Raw genomic sequence first — 22,504 nt, 5'->3', positions numbered from 1 at the left:
CTAGTCCTGTTTTGTCGTTGGATTTTGATCCATCGGTGTATATAATTTTATGATTACAGAAATTCTTAAGTATAATGTCATTAAAATGTTTAGGGATTTCGGACGGCTCTATGTAATAAGAACATTATCTGTGTTTGTATGTGGGTTTTTTACGATGGTTAAATTTAACACATAAAAATGGCCAAATAGGATAGTTGTTGTAACTCTTTACTATGTCCTTGTCCCTTGACCATTAAAATTGAAGTTAACTGCATTTGTCAGTCAAATCAACTAAAATGGAACGTTTATCTAAATATAGTATCTTAATTATTATTTATTTGAAGGTATTAAAATAAGAAATTGTAAGAAATTTTAGAATTGTAATTTTGTAAACCGATGTTATTTAGTTAAATGTTTTTTGAGGGTTAATTGTTAAATGTACTAGAAGCTTAGGCCATTACCTGAAATATTTTATCAGCTAAAATAAATATCAATGCAAGTTCTTATGACTATGTGTATTATGTATAGTCATACATAACTCATAGTTGATTTATTAAATCCGTCAACAATAATATCAAATATGAGATTACCACTGCGGCAATGCGGCCCGCGATTCCTCTTCTATCATAACCTATTTAATATAAAATAATCTCAATAATTGTATTTGCATAAAATGTAGGTAGGTACCTAATTATTTACCAATGGTTTTAATCTAATTATTAAAAAATTTCATTCGATTTAATAAAAAATATTAGATTCCGAGTGAAACGAGATATGTATATTTTTAAAATCTATATTTTTATATCTGTATTAATTAATCTATATTTCGTATACCTATTATAAAAGTGATGAACCATATTATGTAGATATAAGATATTTTAAGTCTTGAAATAAACAGGTAGGTTTCAAATGAAAAATTACAATTTACAACTCGTGGTACTTTCTAAGCGTTGTACCGGAAAATAACTTGCGAAGTAAGCACAATATTATTAAAATACCGAATAAGGTGTACAACAGGCTGTTGTCAACTACAGTTGTACGGACATCGAACACACACATTATGCACGATACAAGATAATCGGTTATCTTCGTCTGTTGAGTGCTTCTTTGAAACGCGATTATCGCGTATTTTGGATATTCCAAAAAAAAATGTATAGGTACCCTTACTTGATAACGTATTATAATATAATATTATAATCGCCCGCCTCAACCATCGCCACATGCTATTAGAGTATCTATTAGTAGATCATATATTCATATTATACTATAAAAAAGGTTAGGTTAGGTTAGGTTAGGTTAATACTAGTATAATATGATCTAAGGCCGTATACCAGCATTGCTTAAATGCGATGACGGATGAAAGAAATAGACGGTTTATCGATTTTCTACTGTATATTATATGCATAATATAATAATATTATTAGGTAGGTAATAGGTATATCGTTATAAGTATGCGTGTTATGACGTTATGTTATGAGCCGTTCATTAGGTTTTTATCTTGTGCCGACTGCCGATTCTCGCAGTCTCGATGTACATTTGCGAATCCGCTCCATAACCCATTACGAAGATATTGAGTTAAAACAATATTAACATTTAAACAATTTATTTAATTTTCCTTTCCTCGTCTTAAAAAATTGGACGACCCCCCCATGACCCCCCTTCGGTTCATCCCTGTACAGATTATATTACTATGTTATAAGTTTCTACACAGTACTTACTCAAACTTGTAATATTATAATAATATACCTATTGATTATTGTGAATTTTAATTCTATATTTTCTATAATGTATAATATTTCTATCGATATCGACTATCATCTCATCATGACTTCCCCTTTTAAACAGCTTTTTGAAGTGAGTATTTTAATAGTTAGGTACATATTATATTTTATTTGTATAATTATATATATAGTAGTACTATAAACCATAATGAATGTTATTCAATAATTTAATATTTTTACTGTACATAGGATACTGAAAAAAATGACAAAATATATGACGTAAAACCTAAGTATATTGAAGTTCATTTACAATTCACAAGCAGTCCAGATTCGTTTGACATATCTACACAGTCTGAAAGTAAAAGATTTGAACCATACTCCAGGCCATGTACTTCAGCTTCTTCAATTACACTTAATTCCAAATATGGTATTTTTAAACCCATGGAATGGACTAACAATGTAAGTTAATATTTTTAATACAATTTTCATTTTCATTTTATTATTTTGATGGTATAGGTATTGATTCTTATTATATTCTGTATATAGACTGTATTAAAACTGTTAAGCACAATAAATGATGGAAGATATGTCATTGCCAATGCAAAACAAAACAACGGTTTCTTATCCGACGAAGGACAAAATGTAGATCGCGGACCCCGTGCTGTTTGTACGTAAGTGTATCTAAATTATCAAAATTTTATCAAGTTTGTCATTTTTACTTAATTCCACCTACGGAGGATTAATATAATCAATTAATACAAAAGCCTAACGCAACCGTACTAAAATCCGATGAATAAAAAAAAACAAATTTAACACTTTTTAATTTAGCCTATCTTCTTCCCAGAGGTCTAATCTTGCACACAAACATTCATTTTTATCTATACTAATATATAAAATGATAGTGTTTGTTTGTATGTTCGGGATAAACTCCGAAACTACTGAACCGATTTCAAAAATTCTTTCACCAATACGAAACCACATTATTTGTGAGTGTCATAGGCTAATTTAAAAAGGGAAGTGATTACCCCCAGTAGGTGCTCAAACAGGAATTTTGAGATTTACGATAGAAATTTTTGTTTTTTAATGATTGCTATTGGTTATATATATATATAGATAAAAATAATTGTATAGACGTTGTTGTTGTTTTCGGCCATGTCGCCAGGTGTGCACTTAAGAGGCCATAACTCCGGGGAACCACTTATTCCACAGCGTACAAACGTCACAGAAACCATCTACTTATCAATCTTAATATGTCCTGAATTTTTTATCGAAATCGGTTTGGTGGATCTTGAGTTATAAAATTTATTCAAAATGTACACTTATTTTTATATATATAGATATTCTGTGGATATATAGAACAACTAGATAGCCGACTACTATACAACTGTCATCAAATACTATAGATTATCTAAAGCATTTGCTGTCATGTTGTTCTATATGTCTATGGATATAATATCTTAGTCCGTGGCACAGTGCCACAGTTACATATGAGCAGTGTTGGGGAAGTTACTTATTTTGGGTAATTAAATTACATTACTAATTACTAATCAAAATTGTAACTCAATTATTTTTAAGTTACTTTTTTTTCATTTTGTCAAGTTTTGAGTTTTAAAAGTAACTCAATAGAAGTTACTTTTCTTTTTTTTAATATCACTGGAGCTTAATAACTATTTTTCCTATATGACAATACACAAACTAAATAATGACTATCAACAATATGAAATTATTAACAATTAATACTAATTTTGCTACACATTAAATATCAATCTTTATTTTTCAAATTTATTATAAACAACAATGCGTTTTCAAAATTATTGTCACTAATTTTGGATCGCTTTTTAGTGCATATATCTCCTGCTATGCTAAACAAACGTTCAACAGAAGCACTTGAGGGTAAAGCAGTATTATATTTAAAAAAAATTAATCTCATTATTGGCATGTTTTTTTAAAATAGTTAAATCACCATTAAAAGGAGTAAATAAAAAACGTTCAAGTTAAGCATTAGAATGCTCTATATCTTCATCAAAAATAATGTTATCATTGACTTCCTCAAGTTGATTTTGCTCTAAACTATTATCATTAACAGGTTTGAAATATTCTATTTCACTTTGAAGGATGTCAGTGGCTTCTTCTTTTTCCAATACTGACATACCTTTGAACTTAAATCACGTATTTCACTTTCACAGTCTAATTCCATTTTATACACAAAAATGCACTTCAAAATTATAAAATCCAGTGATTCACGAATGTCGAATTGTCGAATAATCTAAAACTTAAATCGTAATGAACTAACGAGCCATAACTAATAAGTAATAACTAATAGGTATCAGAAATTCATAAGGTTAGATCGTCAACGGACGACGACAGACAATAGTCACCGATTACAAGAAACGAATTTGTGGGTAATTACAATAAGCAATAAATAATAATAATAATAATTATTATTATTTTTAGTATTATTAAATTATTTATTATTATTATTGAGTTCCAACAACACTGTTGTATAAGCAGACGTCGACGTCGTGAGCCTGCTGCGGGCGACCGCGGAGACACAACACAGAGTAAAGATAACAATTCCATTCTAAAAATAACAGTTTATCGTCAAATAGTAAATAGCTATAATAACAAAAGTATTTTAGTATCACAAGTTTAGAAAATTCTACTTATAAATTATAATAATTAGGTATATGATATATTTTAATATTTACACTCATTATCAATACCTACGGGCTACGTTCTAAAAATGTATTAATCCAAAAAAAAAGTAACGAGTAATTTAGTAAAAATTACTACAAAAAAGTAACTTAAATTACATATAAATTACTTACAATAAAATGTAATTAAATTACCATCAAATTACTTAAAAAGTAATTTCGTTACAGTAACTTGTAACTTAAGTTACTCCCCAACACTGCATATTATATTATATATAATAATTTATTATATATATCTGTGGTCCGTGGCACGAATTAAGATATAAACGGTACGAAACGAACTTGTGATGAGTGAAACCCGCACCTTCTCACGGTGCGGCTAGACTACTAGCGCTATACAAGATTGTTCAGTGTTAACCGGGAGAATAAGAAACTAATAGTTCATTATTCTCCCGGTTAACACAACAATCCTATAAAGCGCTAAAGTCTAACCGCAACGTGAGATTGAGAAGCGGGCGGATTCAGAAAAAACTTTGATAAGACCTTTCCGTTTCGTATTCTGTATATTATCAGCTTAGTCCGTGCCCGTGGATAATACCTATTTAACATAGGCGTGGCCTACCCATATCTTTATTATCTATGAGTGATCCGCTCGTGTTAATACCCGTGGTACTATTTATACTGTTTTTGAATTATGAGTTACAAGTGTCTGCTTCACGTCGTGACTACAGACTAAATGCTTCAGGTTTACACAGTCGTAGTATAATTACCTTAGTGCTCAGCTCATATTATACTAAGTACATTACACTATACTACCTGAAACTTCGTTCTTCGTTGACCGATTGTTCGTATATTTCAATACTTGTCAATGCGAGTAAAGTTATTGACGATCGACATACAGCTTAAGTATGAACTAGATACTTCCTGAATTGCGAAATTTGTCAATATTCTTATTCGCCAAACCACATTTATAATATCTGTCTCTGCTAATGCTAAATTACTTCGTAGTTCGTTAACACCGCGAATCAAGATATTTATTTACCGAGCATTGAAACATTAATGTTATGGTTCATCTCAGTAGATCGATTATGTTTGTACAATCAATATTTGTTAATTGGTATATTATAAAAGGTTACCGTCTTGGATAAGATTTTTAAACATTTTTCATTCCAATTTCTTATTACGAATTTATAAACACGTGCGATCTTATAAATTTTACAACAATGGATTCCAAATCAAAAAAATACGAAATTATTGAATTTTTGGGCGAAGGACAGGTAATATGAATTTAATTAATGTATCTCTTTAAAATATTAATATTCATATTTGATACTTGTATAATTGTAAAACCAACTTAAAATAAGTTATATTATTTAGAATCAAAATAATAATATTTCTTAATTTATTCAATTTAGTTTGCCACGGTGTATAAAGCTAAGGATTCAGTCACCGACAACATTGTTGCTGTCAAAAAGGTAATTTTGATTAGATATAGCTGTACAATATATTATTTTAAACGACTGTTTTGTCCTTTAGATTAAAGTTGGTACTGTAGAAGACGCCAAGGATGGTGTTAATCGTACAGCTCTCAGAGAAATAAAACTTCTTATTGAACTTGATCATGAAAATATCATTGCTCTGTTTGGTATACGATTGAAGAATTTAATATAATATAATCAATTTAGCATGTATTGTTATCTTTGTTTAAACATTTTTTTTAGATGTTTTTGGTCATTTGTCAAATATATCTTTAGTATATGATTTTATGGACACAGATCTTGAAGTCATTATTAAAGACTCATCAATAGTATTCACTCAGTCCCACATTAAAGCGTATACAATAATGACACTCAAAGGATTGGAATATTTACATATGAATTGGATTTTGCATAGAGTAAGAATTGCTTTTAAATCATCAAATATATATAACATTTAAACCATGATACTGATTTATTACAGGATTTAAAACCAAACAACTTATTAGTGAATAAAAAAGGTATATTAAAAATAGCTGATTTTGGTTTAGCTAAAAGATTTGGATCACCGGATCGCTTGCACACACATCGGGTAGTCACTAGATTTTATCGAGCACCAGAACTGCTATTTGGTGCACGAGCATATGGACCTGCTGTTGACATTTGGGCAACTGGCTGTATAGTAGCAGAACTTTTACTTAGAGTTCCATTTTTACCTGGTGAATCCGATTTAGACCAGTTAACCAAAATATTTACTACCCTAGGATCACCAAATGAAGAGACTTGGCCGGTAACAATCTTAAATGATTTTTATGTACAATTATATGCTTGAATATTATACTATATTATACTTGGCATATTCTATTAATGACCAAATGTAATTTTATTTGTTCATATCTATTTTCAGGGTGTTGCTAAATTATCTGATTATGTGGTATTCAAAAAATTTCCAGCAATTCCTTTAAGAGAAATATTCACAGCAGCTCCAAATGAATTACTAGATGTAATTGGTGGTATGCTTAATATTAATCCATTGGCAAGACCTACATGTTCTGAAGCATTACAAATGCCATACTTTAGGTGAATAAAAATTAAACTTACATATTTTTAATCGTTTAATTAACTTACGCATTTACTTATCTTTTATAATACACATTTTCAGTAATCGGCCACCACCTTCTTTAGGTAGTCAACTGCCAATACCATCTTGTATCAGAGATAGTAACCCAGAAGATCAGGATCAGGATGCTAAAGGACAAAAAAGGAAATTCACCGATTATTCAGAAGGAGGCAATTATAATTTTAACTAAAATGTCAAATGATTTTTACAAATTTAAATGTTCATTAATTATGAGTATATTTAATTTTACAATTAATAATAAAATTAAAATGTTTGATTTGTTTCAGGAACACAACCAAAACGTTTAGTCTTTGATAACTTTGCATAAGTATGTTAAGCATACCAACAAGAAATAATTCCTTACATTAAATTTGTATATTATATTTTTGTACACATTAAAATTAATTTAAATATCATCATCGTTGTCATTTTCTTTGGTTATTATAGAAGGTATACACGATTTATCTGAAAGAACACCATGTTCAATTAAGAAGTTTTCTACGTCACCGGCATAAAAGTCATCTCCTAGTTCGTCTGTAATTCGCACAAAATTTCCAACAAGTTGTCCCGCTCTATATGCAAGTAAAGCTGGAACACCACACATTTTGAAGTTTAAACTCATACCAGCACTTGAACCAATTAGCTTACAAAATTTTGTTTTTTGAAATTCGCGGCATAGAACTTTCAAACATGAATTCATGATTGAACATGTTGGCACATTGTGTTCATAAACATGCACAATAACAGTTACATAGGGATTTTCATTCTCGACTGCAACTAAAAAGTCGTCTCCAGTTAATAAATCAAAGACTTTACCAAATTCTGGTGCTTCCTGAGTCTTGGCCATCATTTCCTTCATCCGCTTTTTACGGTATTCAGCTAGAAATTGATCATCTAATTCTTCAGCTTCTGACTTACATGTTAGAGCCATATCATTTATCTGCTTTAATACATCTTTTTCACGCTGTATCCTCTGAGCAGACTGCTGTCGTTTGTATTGTTCCCAATCATTAAGTACTCCTTTTGGTCCAGTGTTTGACGATGTCCCGTCCCAGTCTGACTTTGACTGTTTGGGAGGATCCCTGTCAAGCATTGGCTCATCTTCGTCACTGCTACTACAGTAGTAATGCAGTTTTTCGCCCAGCAATTTACTTTCTAAATCTGCCATGGTGAATAAATGAATGAGGTAATATTAAATCGCTGGGCAAAAGAATAAAATATGTATAAAACTTATATTATTTAATATCTTTTCTATGATTATACTAATAATTAATATATTTTTAATAATTTAATCCCCACAACTTAGGGTCAACTGTCAAGTAAACAGTAAACATTAATCAATACTGTTAAAATGATTATGTTATCACGGTAACACAACATAATAAGTTATTTTGTGGTAGCACTGATCTATCCTGTGGCGCTCCCTAGCATAGACATAAATAAATAAATTTATATGTCTGACCACGGACCGCGAATTAAGATATATCTTGTCTGATTACAGTTCTTTATAATCGTGTGGCTGACCCACACCCACGACCCACCACGGTCTTGGGAAATAATATCTGCTATGACCCATGATATAACCATAGAACAATAACTAATAAACTAAATACTAATATAACTAAATTAGTTATATCATGCTTAGACCGTGGTCTGACCGCTCCGTTTCTACAGTCTACCCAGCGCCCCGGCCCGTTCCCGCTTTCCCGTTAGCGCGTCCAATCGCGTACCTTCGCCGCGGCGGCGGTCGGTTGGTTAATGGTTTTCAAATTTTTCAAAAATAAAACGTTTTTCGAGAAATGTTGCGTTTTTTACGCCGTTTTTCGCATTTTTGACATTTTATCGTCCCCGTCACTCCTCTTTTAGCATAGTTGGTTCGCCGCTGATATGCGGTTTGTACGCGATCGCTATCGACGTCGTTATTATTGCTGTTTTCGTCTTCCGTTTATGCTCTATTCGTTTAGTTTATTTCTTTTTAAACCCGTGGGTTTGCGGTTTGTACACTTTAAAATTCGCGCCCACAAAATGTCAGTCGGTCTTCGTTCCAACGCACAAGTCGAACGTAGGTTGTTAAGCCGGTCCGAGTTCGAAGTTAGGTAGAGATTAATCATTTTCAGGAACGCTAATTTTTTTTTAGTTTTTGGGTCCCCTTTCTTTTATTTTTCTAATTCGCGCACTGTCTATATGTTTTTATTGTTGTATTTTATTAGGAGTTATAATTGCACATTTCTCAAAATGTTCATTGTTATATATCATACAATAAATACCTATTATATTTATTTGTATACGTATATAGTATATTGTATATATAATAGTTTGTATTTTTCGTAAATTATTTCATATGTTGTGTGATAGGGATTTCATTTATAGCCCCTCGACGTCGGGTCTGCAATCCACTGCAGTATACTGTACTATAGGAATCTAGGAAAAAAAATCCTCAAAGCTATACCTAACCGTACTGACCGTACTGTTGGGTACAACAGCTGTCAAAAATAATAATTAATAATAATAAAAAATATACAATTTATCTATCATCTGATTCTATCCCAGGTAACCCAATTAAAAGACTTAAAAGACAGTCATGGGGTCGCGACTTGCTAGCCAGTGGCGCCGAAGTACAAAATTAAATGTATGGCGAGGATCTCCGACAACCACCCACCCCACCCCACATAATCCACTAAGAAAATTTGAAACACCCTCACAGACTCACAAACAATTTGCCATCCACTTTTGTTTTATTTTTGATCAGATTTTTCTTCTTTTTTTCAGCCAATACGTATGTAATAATATTAAAATAATAATTAATTACCTGCAACAGCTGCAACGATAGTACAAAATACAAAAATATAAACAAAATGCAACCTTTTATATTATATTATAATATTATGTATACAATATTAATATTGTTATTACTCTCAATGGGCAATATTACTTAATAATTTGTGATCCTATTCCTATTAATTTTCATAACTTTATTCTCCTATGAACCGCCTATGATATTACCTGTCAGCCTATGATATTACGAAGTATATTTGATGATATTATTGTGAATAAAGTAATTTATATAATAACCTATTTATGTGGAGCCTTGTTTTACATTTTCAATCCTTAGCCATAAAAGTTAAACATTTTATACATTTTTACTACATTTTTACTACAAAATAATTAATAAATTATAAATTTGATAAATGTTGTCAAAATTTGAACTTTGAATGCTTATAAAAAAAAATTGTGCCTATGTATTTTCAATATTTTTCAACTGCTATTAGAACGATATATCAGGAGCCTTATATTAAATTTTCAAGCTGTTTTACTCAACAAATAAAATTTTATTGATATTTATAGAAAAAAAAACTAAAAAAAATGGAAATTGACAATGTCCGTAAACAGCTCAAAATAAGTCAAAATATTTGGAAAATGTTATGGTGTATAGGAAATGCAATTATAAACATTCAGTCAAAATTTCATGTCCCTACGGTCATTTGTTTTAGAGTTACACCAAAAACCAAAATCGATTTTCTCAAAAACAGATTTTGCGTAAAAATTCCCGTTTATCCTTAATTTTTCTTTTGTTTTTCACGTCGCTTATGAAAACTATTGGGAAATTTTAACTTATGACCCCCCAAAGTACCAACTAGATTCACTTTCCTATCAGAAAAGTTACTGTTGAAGAAAATCCAAGCACTTTTTACTGGCCTAAAAGGTGATGACAGACAAATAAAAAATAAAAAAAAAACACATCATTGTAAAATCAATACATTCATCGTTCCATTCAGAATCTAAAATTAAAAGTACAGTAAGTTGAATCTCAATTTGACAAATATCATACTGAAATTAAATAATATTATAAGGCGTGTGTACACTAAGTTTTAACATGGTTTTATAACACATGATAATCTTCTTATGTATTTATATTTAAATAATAAGTATTTACAATGTGAGCAATTTCGGAAAGCAAGACGATCGTCGTGAAAGTGACAATAAATAAATGTGTGATATACGGTAGTGATAAAAACATTTCTATAGTGCTCAAATCTTATGATTTATAATACTAAATCATTTGTTTTCAAGTTACCCAAATGTCCCAAGTAAACCCATTTTACCGTAAACTTTTCAACTTTTGGTCGGAACTTGCTTTACCTCACGTTCATATGTAATCGGAAAAAAAATCCAAAAACCCCAAAGCAAATACTTCATAAAATATTCATAACTCGCTTTAAAATTAAAATATAATATAAAGCCTATAATGATATTGACTAGATTATTATTTTAACTTTAAATTAATTAAAATTAAATAATTTTTGTGTTGACAAATACCATCAACTATTAACTTAACTTAAATTAATAAGTTAAGCTAATAATAAAAATGCAGGTAAGTTTACTAGTCGCTGATTTTCTGTTGGCTGTAAGTTGATGAAAATTATTTTTCAACCCATTACCGATAAATCATAATATGTAGGTATATCTGTGATATACGCACATTGAATGCCGAATGAGACTTTATACGTATTTCTGGGAATAAAATAAGTGATAATCACTTTAATAGTAATCATAATTCATAGGTATATTACTATTCAAACAATCTATGATAATTATTATTGTACTTAATTAATAACTAATGACTAATGAGTAACGAATAGCTGGTATTATGATTTATGAGAATATAATTTGTGGCATATCGTGGGCTATTGATGTTTTCATACAGGCGACTAATGTTACATTTCATGGAGAGTCATGGATTTAATTTACATTAGATTTATTATATTTAATTATTATATTGATACAAAGATACCTACACTATACTCATGTACCAATTACTAGTGTGATACAAATCAAAATGTGTAATAAATAAATATAATATGTACTAAAACCTCAGAGTTTAGAAGACTGGTGTATTAACTACATCCTAATTATTGATGCAAAAAAGGGATGATCATTGATCAGTACTCTAACATCATATATTTTGCACCACTAGAACTGAGTATAATTTATACACGCAAAACACTTGAATAAATAGTTTAATATTACATTTAACCTGTAAAGGATAATATGCTCAGCTAGTTAAAAATAAAAACTGGACAACATTATTACTTTCAAACTAACTTATACGTCATATTATAATAGGCATAAATTTATTAAGTGAAAATCATATTTATGATTCATAGCTCTAAAATGTTTATCGTAGGTGTTCACGATCAATTTTTGTTTTATACAGTAAATATATACAATACAATTTTTTTAATAACTATTCAACATTTCTGTTTTAATTTTAATGATTTCCTGGGCTTGTTTAAATCTTTTAACTAAATCTTTATATTGTGGACCATCTACAAGCTTATATTTATCTTGTAGTTTCTGTAATTCCTCGAACTTTGACAAATCTGTTTCATATTCTTTTTCTTTAGTACTGAAGTATTTTTCCAATGACTCAAATAATTCTTTGGAACAGGAAAATTTACTGATGATATCGCTCTGCAACTTACTAATAAAAGTGATTAAACAAATTGAAAATTACAATTGAAATGTTAGTTATATCTTACTTTGAATTTACTTTAATAGCATCTACTTTTTTTGATAATTGTTGGGCTTCTAAAATATTGACATTGCTACTATCTAATAATGTAAGCATTGAATGTTGTATATCTTTTTGATTATTTGTATACTTATTCAAAAGAGTCAACATATTATTTAATTTATTTTTTATAGTATCTGGCATAACTGGTTCAGATTCAATTAACTTTAACAAATCTACAAAAATTATACAAATAATATAGATATTAGATCGTTATAAACATGCACTTTGGTTTAATAACTTGCATACCTGCAGGGATAGATTCTTTTTCATTGGTAATCAGAGCACACTCATTGTGTATGCACTCCTCAATGCATTTATCCAATTTAATTTTATCATCGTCTGATAACTCTTTTACTTTGTAATGTGATTCTTCATCCTTAAAAAGTCTATAATGAGTAGTTATATCTGAGCATTTTTTTCTCAATTCATCATCCTTAATGTGACTTAGCGAGTTTACAAATATGCGTTGTTTAAGAAATTCTAATTCATTAAATCTGATCTTCTCAGTGGTTTCTTCTTTCTCGTACGATTTCTGTTCAGGAACTTGATCCCCGCGAATCATTTTTTCGAATTTTTTCATTTTAAGAGCCATGTCATCGGTTCAAATTATATAAATCGATAAATCGTCAAGCAATTCTAAAGCAAATGTTTGATTTAAAAATAAACTCACAGTTGAATGTTTACAAAATTAAAAAAAGTTTAACTGCTCAACCGAAATGATTGAAAAGCGGAAATTCAAATCGGAAATTCAAAACGTTCATAATCAATAAGATAATGTGATGATATAACAATAGATTGTATGCTATCTCGTATTTCTATGATTTTTGCCATGAAATATGTTAACACTATTATCGTAAAATCGTGGTTCATTCCAAGATCTTTATTCCTTCAAGACTGAACTATTAAAGTTGAGTGAAGTGTACTCCAGCCTGGAGTCGTTGAATGAGGATTGATTTGATACGTATTCCGTGTAATTTGTTCATTATTCAATTATAAACGTTTGACATATTTTTTTAGTACCTACAATTATTTTTACGTTTTACATACCATCATTTACGCGGAAAATACTGTAAGAAAAATATTTATTTGTATTAAATTAATATTCTTGTCGACTGTTTAATATAGTAGTAATATGAAAATAATAAATGACAGATGTTCAAATAATAATGTGGTTTTTTGATTTTTTTTTTTTTTTTGAAGCATTTAAAATGGAGAACGTCTTAGAAAAACAACTATTGAAAGTGGCAGAATCAATTGAGCAAAAGCTTGATCAAGAAATACAGAAACTTGACGAGTTGGACTTAGACAGTATTGAAAACATACGAGAACACCGCTTGCAACAAATGAAAAAAATGATCAAACAGAAGGAAGAGTGGATGGCTAAAGTATAAGTTATTTTATTTATTTGTCTATAATTTACTTAGTTATGAAATGTGTTTCTCAGGGACATGGAGAATATGAAGAATTAAGTGATGAGAAAGGTTTCTTCGAAAAATCAAAACTGAGTCCAAACATGGTGTTACACTTTTATAAAGATGGATCGACTCGATGCAAAATAGTTGATCATCATTTAAAAATATTATGTGCACAACATTTGGAAACACGTTTTGTTAAACTAAATGTTACACGTTTTCCTTTTCTGACAGAACGCATGAAAATCCGAGTCATACCAACCATTGTGTCAATAGTTGATAGTATATCCAAAGACTTTATTGTTGGTTTTACTGAATTAGGGAATTGTGATGATTTCTCAACCGAGATGTTGGAATGGCGTTTAGCACGTTCACAAGTTATTGATTATAAGGGAGACTTACTTAACCCACCAGATGTAGTCAAGAATAACCGAACAATGTTATTAGAGAAAAATAAGACAATAAGAGGTTATATAGGAAATGATTCCGATGGTCTAGATTCAGATTAATCTGGTCTGAAATGTAAAACTAATGTACTAATAATATACTAATATATATGATAATTTAATTTTTTTTAACACTTATAATTGTTAATCTCGTTAACCCCTGCTGTTGAATATTTTTTACATTCCTACTAGATTTTTCAAATTTATTACATTTAGAGAATAAGGCACTTTTTTACCTATGATTTTTATTTTATTTTAAAATGCTCATTTAAGTTACTTATTCCAGCATAAACAAAAAAAAAACAGAAAACAAAGTTTTTTTATTTTTCATTATCACATTTATTGTCACTTATTTAAAAAAAAAAAGAAACAATAATTTGTAAGTTTGTTGTTAAATTAAATGTAACACACAACTGACACCCTTAGTCTATACCCAACGTTTAATTTATTTTTAATTTCTTGTATACAATAAAATAATTTAATTGATTAACATGTGTTTTTTTTATTTATTTATACATGTTCAGGGCTCAGATTTGAATTCATTCAAATCTTATTTCTGGAATGCTGACTGAATATTGACAATTTGCTTTCCAAGATACAAATGGGTTTTAAGTACATTCTATGCTCACAGCAAACTTTTTTTGGTTCATTTTTTATTGTTGGCATAATTTATTTTTTTAGGTAATTTTTAACTTTTTTCCAGTAATATAAAAAGAAAAATATGTTTATATATAAATGTACATATTGTACTGGAAAACAGGTAATCCGATTTTTAAATTCAACTTAATTTCTGAAGAAATCCAGGAAACTTTTTAGTTCCTAAGACATAAATGCAATTTTCTAAGGGAATTTAAATTCAGGCCCTATGTATGAACATACAATGTATACAATTAAGATCTTTAGTATATGTGAGGTAGGCGATAAATATTTTTTTATTGGAGTTGCGATAATAAGTGGCCTATTTGTTATTAGCTGGGGATTTGCGTTAGATGTTAGCAGATCTTTACACAATTTTTATTTAAGCCTGATTTAATATTTCCTGGGAGTGACGGAAATGTGTGCTTTATATTAGTGGATTTTCTAATAGACTCAAAAAACGTACATTGAAATCTGTAGCATCTTCTTAATTGTTCTAATGGCAAGATATTTATGAAGGATTGAGTTAGAAATAAATGTTGCAGCATTAATAATTTTTCAGAGAGTAATATTTTGGAATACTTGAATTTCGTTTTAGTCAATCCTTATATTCAAATCCCATATGCCCAGTCTAGATGGGCTCTAGGAGTGATTTATATATTAATTTAGTTTTTTAAGTAGTGAATTAATATTTGAACACTACATTTTTAGAAATTGTGAATGTGTATTAACAATGTTCTAATATAACTTTCCGTAAAATATTCATGTTTAAAAGGTTAACATGCTTTTCACAATTATTTCTCTAATAAATTGCTAATTACATTATTTCTCTAGCAAGAGGTAACCTAACCTAACCTTGAGAGCATTCAAGAATTGTTGATCAGCCCAGCGTTGTGGAAAATAAATACTAAGTTACCATCACATACCTTAAAAAGGTAGTTATAATATTGTAATAACTAATTAGTAACATTATGTTACATTTACAACCCAACGCTGATTTTATGACATGAGCATATACATTTTTAATACAGCCATACAAGTAAATTATTTGGTTTTAATAGTTTAAAAAAACAACATGCATACAAAATACGATTTAATAATATAAATTATAAATAATTATTAAAAATTTTATACATAATAAAGAATTTGTGTACTTGTTTAATCCAAAATTATGGTACCGGTGTCACTATTTTCATCATCGGAAACAACTAAAAAAAATATAAATATTTATATAATTTCAATTTATTTAAAAAATAATAAGCAAATAAGAAAATTAATACACATTCCATGAACAATTATATAGACTTAGATCACAAATAATACTTGAAGTACTTTTCAGTTTTTGCTAATAATTATTTCAATTGATTATTGTGGAATAATTTATTTACAATTTGATTTTATAAAATTCTATTGATGTCAATTATTTGGCCCACTATTACATTTTACAAATTAAAAATGGCAACCTAGACTTCAAACCAAATTACAGTTTTTATTTCATAACTTTGTTGACACTCAATATATTTAAACATAAATCTATCTCTATAATATTTTCACATCAAAATTTCATTTCATGTTATGAGTAGGACTAGGATATATAATGACTAGGACTAGGATTTCAATGCAAAGTTCATTATTAATTAGGTGCTCTGAGACAATGCATACTAATTTCTAAGTATATAATTGAGGTATATTTGTTTTTTTAACATTTGTAGTTAAACATGTTAAAAATGAAAGTGAAGTCAAAATTTGGAGGATAGTCTTGGTTTTGAAGTTATAGCTATTTGAAGTCGAGACCCATCCAAGGTGGTTTAATATTGATTTTGATTTTAATTGCATGTGACCACGCCGGGTGTATATGTGCTTTTAATAATTTTGTTTTAAGTTTGAGATCCACCCAAGGTGATTTTACATAAAAAGTTGAGGAATGTTTTCGATTTTAATTATCTGAACGATTGACCACATCGGGTGTATATGAAAATAGTAAATACAATTAATTTCAATTAGCTATTATTTTGAGTAAGACCGACCGCCAAATTCTAACTTAACCATTGTTTTCAAAATTCTTAACTACATACGTTAAAACAAAAAAGAAATGTCTAGTAAAATCTCCATAATTTGTTTAATATAAGAGATACTTTATAGGACACTCTTATTTTGTATTTATCGCAGTTTTTCTATATAGAGTACTATTTGGTATTTTATTAATTTTTAGTGAGGGTATTGATAACCAAAAAGCATTTAAACTTACAATAAATATAGTAAAAATATGAGTTTGATAAAATTATTTTATTTTACAATACTTATTGACCAAAGACTTACCATATTTGCCAATAATTGGTCTAACATCATCTAATTTATAATGGTTAATGATTTCAATACTCTCATCACTTGATGATGATTCACTACTTTCAGGATCAATGACTATCAAATCGTCATTTTTGTCACCTTTTTTACTTATTTGGTGCAAATTATTATGAGAAGCTGTGAATGCAGTTCCGTTAGCTATCTTGATCACATCTTGATCAACGACCATTTTTTCTACAACACAAAAATATTTTAAGATGTTTATTAGGTGTTTTGATTACAGAAGTTAATAAGTTGGGTCATTGAAAAAATGTAATAATGGAAACAAATTTTCTGTTATTTTTTTTTTTTATATCCAAGTGCATAGCATACAACCATGGTTGTCTGACCAAAGAAATAAAATAAGTGGATACTTTTTTTTGCTATAGTAAATATTTTAATAATATTAATTTTTAAATAATATGTAGGCTACACTGCTACAGTAATTATAAATGGTCAATGATAACTACATTCAAACTTTATTGTAAAAATATTTTCACTAATATTATCATTTAACAGTAAAATATTTATTCCTGTCTTTATAATATAATAATTAATAAGAATACATTCAGAATTGCAAACTAATTTAAGTCTAGTGATTCCATATTAATCCAATGAATATTCAAGAAAAGCAAGTTAAAATAGTTAAAAATATAATATGATTTATTTATTAAGTTGGGTTTTAAAATAGAGATAATAAACAAATGAAACAATGTATATATTTTTTTAGTAGTTTTTGAGCCACACAGACACAGTAAAGATCATCAACTTTTGTTGCCCACCATAATAAATAAATAAAATGCTATACCATCAATTTCTTCCTTTATATCTTCTCGATTGGATGGACCAACAAAATGTATTTTATCAGACAAACATAATTTTAGACCATTATCTTCAGAAACTGCTGGTTCTAGGCCTTTAAATGATTTACTAGAACTGTTAGGACATAAATAATGAAAATACACATACACAAATATTAGTTATGGGTACAATGGACAAATTGTTTAATCAAACTGAACTTAAAATTTTGTTCATTAATTAGATTAAAATTTAATTTTTTTTGAAAACCATACCTATAACATGCATTAGAAAATTATAATTATTGTTTAGAGATATCAATAACACTTTCATCAAAATTATAATTTTAAGTTTGAGTAGTTAAAATAAAACTAGAAACTAACGGTTCGGTTTGATTGACTGAAGTTAAGTATATTAAAATAATCAAAATTATTAATCTTACCGATTTTTAATATCAATTTGTATAGCTGATTTTATTTTATCCACAAGTTTAATAGCCACGGAAGCGGCTTGATTGGAACAGCTCATAAGAAGATTTTGACTTAAAGAAGCACAACCTTCAATGTCTACACCACACATTTCACTGTGGTTGTTAAAACATATAGATAATTTATTATCACAGACTTTGTCTTCCAGAAGCGATGGATCCAAAATAATAAAATCACTAAAATCAAATCCTTGAACATTGATTATACAAACAATGAAAAGTACATACAAAAAATAACATACTATTTTTCAAAAATGGCAAAGCTTGCAATTACTGGATGATGATGAAGTGATAGTGGTATAGGATCTCTTTCTGAACTAGAATAGACAACTACTTTTTCTCCTGTTGACACAACATCTGGATACCGAAAATGCATTAATGCTGCTAAAGTTGCAATTGAACAACATCCCAAAGTATTACCATCCATATTCAAAACACTCAAATCTACTTTAATTTTCCACACCTAAAATTATTTAAAAATTAATCTAAGTTTTTACACTAATACCTATGAATTTATTTTGTACTTGAGAAAAAATATTGACTTACTAAAAAGAACAATCCCTAGCAAAAAAAATTGATATGTTTTACAATTTTTTTACTTTTTATTTTAATTAACCAACCTACTCTAAATGGCAATTTAAGTAACAGATATAGATATTATAAGTATATACATATTATCAGCAAACAACTATTATTCAAATGTAAACAAAAATAAAATAAACTAGTAACTAATAATTTTAATAATAAAATATAAATAAATAAGAATAATGGTGTTATTAAAATATGTACTATACAGCCATATTCTGCTCATTTTTTCTTCAATAATGCAGTTATTCAAAATCGGAATTTTGGAATATACCTAAGATAATGTTAGCACACTATTTGTTTTTTCTCTCAGACCAGCGCGCAACATACCAAATTTAACGTTCACAATAATGATTTCTAAAATAGAGGAAAATAAGAGGTAATCTCCTATAAAATGTACAGATAAGATTATTATCTAGGATGTTTTATACGCTTTTTATTATATTTTAATTTTTAAGCGAGATGAGTATTTTAAAATTATAAATTGTTTGTATATCTTAGAATACTCATAACTTGCTTTAAAATTAAAATGTAATAAAACGCCTATGAGATGCTATAGATAATAATCTTACCTTTAAATTTTGCAAGTGAAGAGGTAATTTTACTCTAATTTTAGAAATTAATATGATTATATATTATAATCAATATAATGAACGTAAAATTTGCTGTGATGCGCATGGGTCTGAGAGATCAAACAAATAGTGCGCTGACATCCTCTAAGGGACCATATTTTCAAACTGTTTGTACCTACTAGTAAGGAGTGTCCTGCAGCAACTCAAACTTATGTTTTTCAAATGTAAACCCTTTTTTTTGAACTAAAAATTATTTTGTAAAGAATTTTTTTTGAAAATTTTTAAATGCTTAATTCAAAATTTGATTGAGTAGTTTTTTTTTAGTACTGGGATTATTATCGTGTGAATTTTATATGGGAACCACAATTCATTTATTTACATAAAACAAAAATAAATTGAACATACTTTTTCCTCAGCAATTATACATAATGCTTCAAGATCTATACATTTTGAATCTTTATAGAATCTTTCCAAGACTTGATTTATTTTTGTAAGATCATTAATCTTGTTGTCACCAGCTAATTCAGCAGATATTTGTAGTACACCTTCATTTGGACGACTATTGTTAGGTTGATATATTTCACAGCTAACTTGAGCAAAGACACGTGTGCAGCCAAGTGTTACTAAACAATTACCCCAGTCAAGCCCATATGAAATTTTCAATGGTCTGTATTCATCTTTTTTACGGCCATCAAGACGCTAAAAACATTTACAAAAGTATTTATTTAATTTCAGAAAATGCCAAACTTCCACTGAAATGATTAATAAAAATATGAACCCAAACTTCAAATAAATTATAAAATCAAAATAATAAACTTACTATTTTTTGAGATGCTGCTTCCAATATGAACGTTTTTTCACAATCCGATAATAGATTTCCATTCATTTTGAAATCCTTGTTAGTCGTTACTTAATGTGATTTTCCGAATTCATATAAGTAATTCTATCTTAGTTCGTGTGTGTATCCATATTCCATAGAGAAGTAAGTGGTATAGCGTATAACCTGAAAGTAATTTAAAATTTTAAAAATCAACCATCACAAGTGAAGATAACATATTATCATACATGATACAACTTTTTGATACGCATCGTGTTCGCCGACCACTCCACACCCCGTCAAATAGCGCTGGTTCGCCGCATAGATAATATAAGATCTTATATTATCTATGGTTCGCCGCTGTATGTTGGACGGATAGTTTAACGGCCAATGAAATGAGGCGAACTACGATCATGGTTGGGAAGGGTGGTATGCGATAACCGGACTACATCTCGTATTGTAACAACTGACATACCCATCTATTTTGTCATGTCATCATAGTTCTAAATTCAGGCACGAAGATCTTCTCTACATCTTCTCTACTCTACTATTATATTATGTTCGTGATCGGGAATATGGGGATCTAACGGACTTGGCGTGGGGCAGTTCTTCTCTGGAGATAGCAGCCCGAGCTAATCTCTTGGAAGATACGATGTTTTTGGTTTATAACGTCTTATACAGAGGTATAAACTTGAATGTAATTTAATGCTAACCCTAAAAACGAGTTATCATAATTCTGAACCGTGCCGTTTATTGTTTAATGTTTAATGTTTATACTTTATTCAGATTTCAGTTTGTTGAGTAGTATTGACGCTAACTTACATTTAAGTGTTTTAAACTTTATTTTTATTTAAGTTATACAAAAACTAAAATGTACAAAGTTCCTCAAAAAGTACAGAAGGTAATGGTACAGCCCATTAACCTTATCTTTCGGCACTTGCAAAATCGTGCTAAAGTTCAAGTAAGTATTTCGAACGTATTGAAGTAACATAAATATTTACGGGAGCAGATGACAGATATTATATGGCATAAAATTGCCGTACGTCCAGGTACAATGGGATAAGTCACCGGTTTAAACTTATTAACTTTGGTATCAGTAGTCTCGGTGTACCATACAGAGTGTCCTGATAAAGTGTAAACAGAATATAATAATTAAAAGTTCTAAATTATTTTTATTAAGACACATTGAATTCCCCGACCAACACGTTTATTACCATTTACATTTATCCCAAGTAGACCTAAAGATCCCTAAGACCTATTGAATGTGTATTATATCCTTCATAATAATAACAAATGGTTCAATATTCAAAAAGGTCCTGGTCAATTTTATAATTTATGGCTACACTACAACCCATGTCCCTTTATTGGTTTTTTTTGTATGATATATTACTATTCACAGTCATTTATAATATATATATATATATATTGTTGTATAAGGTTTCAATAATAAATAATATTTTGAAATCTGCTCCCTACAAAAAATTGTAATTACTAAATGACAATATCAAATTTAATCATGTATTCCAATTTTAGGTATGGCTTCAGGAGAAAATTCATTTAAGGATTGAAGGACATATTGTGGGTTTTGATGAATATATGAATCTGGTCTTGGACGAAGCTTGTGAAGTTAACACTAAAGTTGACTCACGGAAACCTGTTGGCCGTATATTGTTGAAAGGAGAAAACATTACATTAATACAAAATATGACTCCTTCCATAGGATAAAAACAAGAACTGTCTGAATAAAAAAAATATACTTCAATATATCCTTTGTAATATAAATTCATAATAAAATATCTTAATACTTACAACTCAAACTATGTATAACCTCATTAACCTGCGGTAATATTTTTATTTAATGTTCAAGAAATCAGAACAACTATT

General features: G+C 28.9%; 6 protein-coding genes across 6 annotated transcripts; 3 read left to right on the top strand and 3 right to left on the bottom strand.

The window, feature by feature from the left end:
• The first annotated feature begins 4,983 nt into the window (after positions 1–4,983).
• On the top strand, positions 4,984–7,366 carry LOC132941659 (cyclin-dependent kinase 7). The gene is made up of 8 exons (XM_061009803.1): positions 4,984–5,631; positions 5,770–5,829; positions 5,891–5,999; positions 6,076–6,248; positions 6,314–6,619; positions 6,737–6,909; positions 6,992–7,119; positions 7,237–7,366. Exons 1-8 carry the CDS (start codon positions 5,578–5,580, stop codon positions 7,275–7,277), a joined length of 1,044 nt encoding a protein of 347 aa, XP_060865786.1. The 5' UTR covers positions 4,984–5,577; the 3' UTR covers positions 7,278–7,366.
• On the bottom strand, positions 7,168–8,276 carry LOC132941660 (phosducin-like protein). The gene has a single exon (XM_061009804.1). It carries the CDS (start codon positions 8,115–8,117, stop codon positions 7,356–7,358), a length of 762 nt encoding a protein of 253 aa, XP_060865787.1. The 5' UTR covers positions 8,118–8,276; the 3' UTR covers positions 7,168–7,355.
• A 3,285-nt stretch (positions 8,277–11,561) lies between these two features.
• Positions 11,562–13,308, bottom strand: LOC132941986 (uncharacterized). The gene is made up of 3 exons (XM_061010268.1): positions 12,771–13,308; positions 12,490–12,697; positions 11,562–12,431 (listed from the first exon to the last, which is right to left on the bottom strand). The coding sequence occupies exons 1-3, from the start codon at positions 13,114–13,116 to the stop codon at positions 12,188–12,190; spliced, it is 798 nt and encodes a 265-aa protein (XP_060866251.1). The 5' UTR covers positions 13,117–13,308; the 3' UTR covers positions 11,562–12,187.
• A 97-nt stretch (positions 13,309–13,405) lies between these two features.
• On the top strand, positions 13,406–14,872 carry LOC132941988 (thioredoxin domain-containing protein 9). Its single transcript, XM_061010270.1, has 3 exons — positions 13,406–13,593; positions 13,725–13,909; positions 13,969–14,872. The coding sequence occupies exons 2-3, from the start codon at positions 13,733–13,735 to the stop codon at positions 14,443–14,445; spliced, it is 654 nt and encodes a 217-aa protein (XP_060866253.1). The 5' UTR covers positions 13,406–13,593; positions 13,725–13,732; the 3' UTR covers positions 14,446–14,872.
• A 1,180-nt stretch (positions 14,873–16,052) lies between these two features.
• On the bottom strand, positions 16,053–21,020 carry LOC132941984 (exosome complex component RRP45-like). The gene is made up of 8 exons (XM_061010266.1): positions 20,869–21,020; positions 20,624–20,806; positions 20,209–20,502; positions 18,889–19,109; positions 18,602–18,823; positions 18,170–18,297; positions 17,338–17,556; positions 16,053–16,226 (listed from the first exon to the last, which is right to left on the bottom strand). Exons 2-8 carry the CDS (start codon positions 20,687–20,689, stop codon positions 16,177–16,179), a joined length of 1,200 nt encoding a protein of 399 aa, XP_060866249.1. The 5' UTR covers positions 20,690–20,806; positions 20,869–21,020; the 3' UTR covers positions 16,053–16,176.
• Positions 21,021–21,341: 321 nt separating this feature from the next.
• LOC132941989 (probable small nuclear ribonucleoprotein E) lies at positions 21,342–22,437 on the top strand. The gene is made up of 2 exons (XM_061010271.1): positions 21,342–21,581; positions 22,154–22,437. The coding sequence occupies exons 1-2, from the start codon at positions 21,492–21,494 to the stop codon at positions 22,343–22,345; spliced, it is 282 nt and encodes a 93-aa protein (XP_060866254.1). The 5' UTR covers positions 21,342–21,491; the 3' UTR covers positions 22,346–22,437.
• Positions 22,438–22,504: the final 67 nt, after the last annotated feature.

This window comes from Metopolophium dirhodum, chromosome 3 (genome assembly GCF_019925205.1).
Source record: "Metopolophium dirhodum isolate CAU chromosome 3, ASM1992520v1, whole genome shotgun sequence".
In the NCBI taxonomy this organism is placed as follows: Eukaryota; Metazoa; Arthropoda; class Insecta; order Hemiptera; family Aphididae; genus Metopolophium; species Metopolophium dirhodum.
The sequence above is the reverse complement of the archived record's forward strand: the minus strand, read 5'-3'. Positions and strand labels throughout refer to the sequence as shown.

What these genes read in the sequence shown, in the direction of transcription:
- LOC132941659 (XM_061009803.1), top strand. Translation starts at nt 5,578, where the DNA reads ATGGATTCCAAATCAAAAAAATACGAAATTATTGAATTTTTGGGCGAA. An exon ending in TTACAAATGCCATACTTTAG is followed by an intron (nt 6,910 to 6,991) that starts GTGAATAAAAAT and finishes ACACATTTTCAG; the next exon opens with TAATCGGCCACCACCTTCTT. An exon ending in CACCGATTATTCAGAAGGAG is followed by an intron (nt 7,120 to 7,236) that starts GCAATTATAATT and finishes GATTTGTTTCAG; the next exon opens with GAACACAACCAAAACGTTTA.
- LOC132941660 (XM_061009804.1), bottom strand. Translation starts at nt 8,117, where the DNA reads ATGGCAGATTTAGAAAGTAAATTGCTGGGCGAAAAACTGCATTACTAC.
- LOC132941986 (XM_061010268.1), bottom strand. Translation starts at nt 13,116, where the DNA reads ATGGCTCTTAAAATGAAAAAATTCGAAAAAATGATTCGCGGGGATCAA. An exon ending in AAAAGAATCTATCCCTGCAG is followed by an intron (nt 12,698 to 12,770) that starts GTATGCAAGTTA and finishes TAATTTTTGTAG; the next exon opens with ATTTGTTAAAGTTAATTGAA. An exon ending in GCTATTAAAGTAAATTCAAA is followed by an intron (nt 12,432 to 12,489) that starts GTAAGATATAAC and finishes CACTTTTATTAG; the next exon opens with TAAGTTGCAGAGCGATATCA.
- LOC132941988 (XM_061010270.1), top strand. Translation starts at nt 13,733, where the DNA reads ATGGAGAACGTCTTAGAAAAACAACTATTGAAAGTGGCAGAATCAATT. An exon ending in AGGAAGAGTGGATGGCTAAA is followed by an intron (nt 13,910 to 13,968) that starts GTATAAGTTATT and finishes TGTGTTTCTCAG; the next exon opens with GGACATGGAGAATATGAAGA.
- LOC132941984 (XM_061010266.1), bottom strand. Translation starts at nt 20,689, where the DNA reads ATGAATGGAAATCTATTATCGGATTGTGAAAAAACGTTCATATTGGAA. An exon ending in AAGCAGCATCTCAAAAAATA is followed by an intron (nt 20,503 to 20,623) that starts GTAAGTTTATTA and finishes AAATGTTTTTAG; the next exon opens with CGTCTTGATGGCCGTAAAAA. An exon ending in TATAAAGGAAGAAATTGATG is followed by an intron (nt 17,557 to 18,169) that starts GTATAGCATTTT and finishes TTTGTGTTGTAG; the next exon opens with AAAAAATGGTCGTTGATCAA.
- LOC132941989 (XM_061010271.1), top strand. Translation starts at nt 21,492, where the DNA reads ATGTACAAAGTTCCTCAAAAAGTACAGAAGGTAATGGTACAGCCCATT. An exon ending in AAAATCGTGCTAAAGTTCAA is followed by an intron (nt 21,582 to 22,153) that starts GTAAGTATTTCG and finishes TTCCAATTTTAG; the next exon opens with GTATGGCTTCAGGAGAAAAT.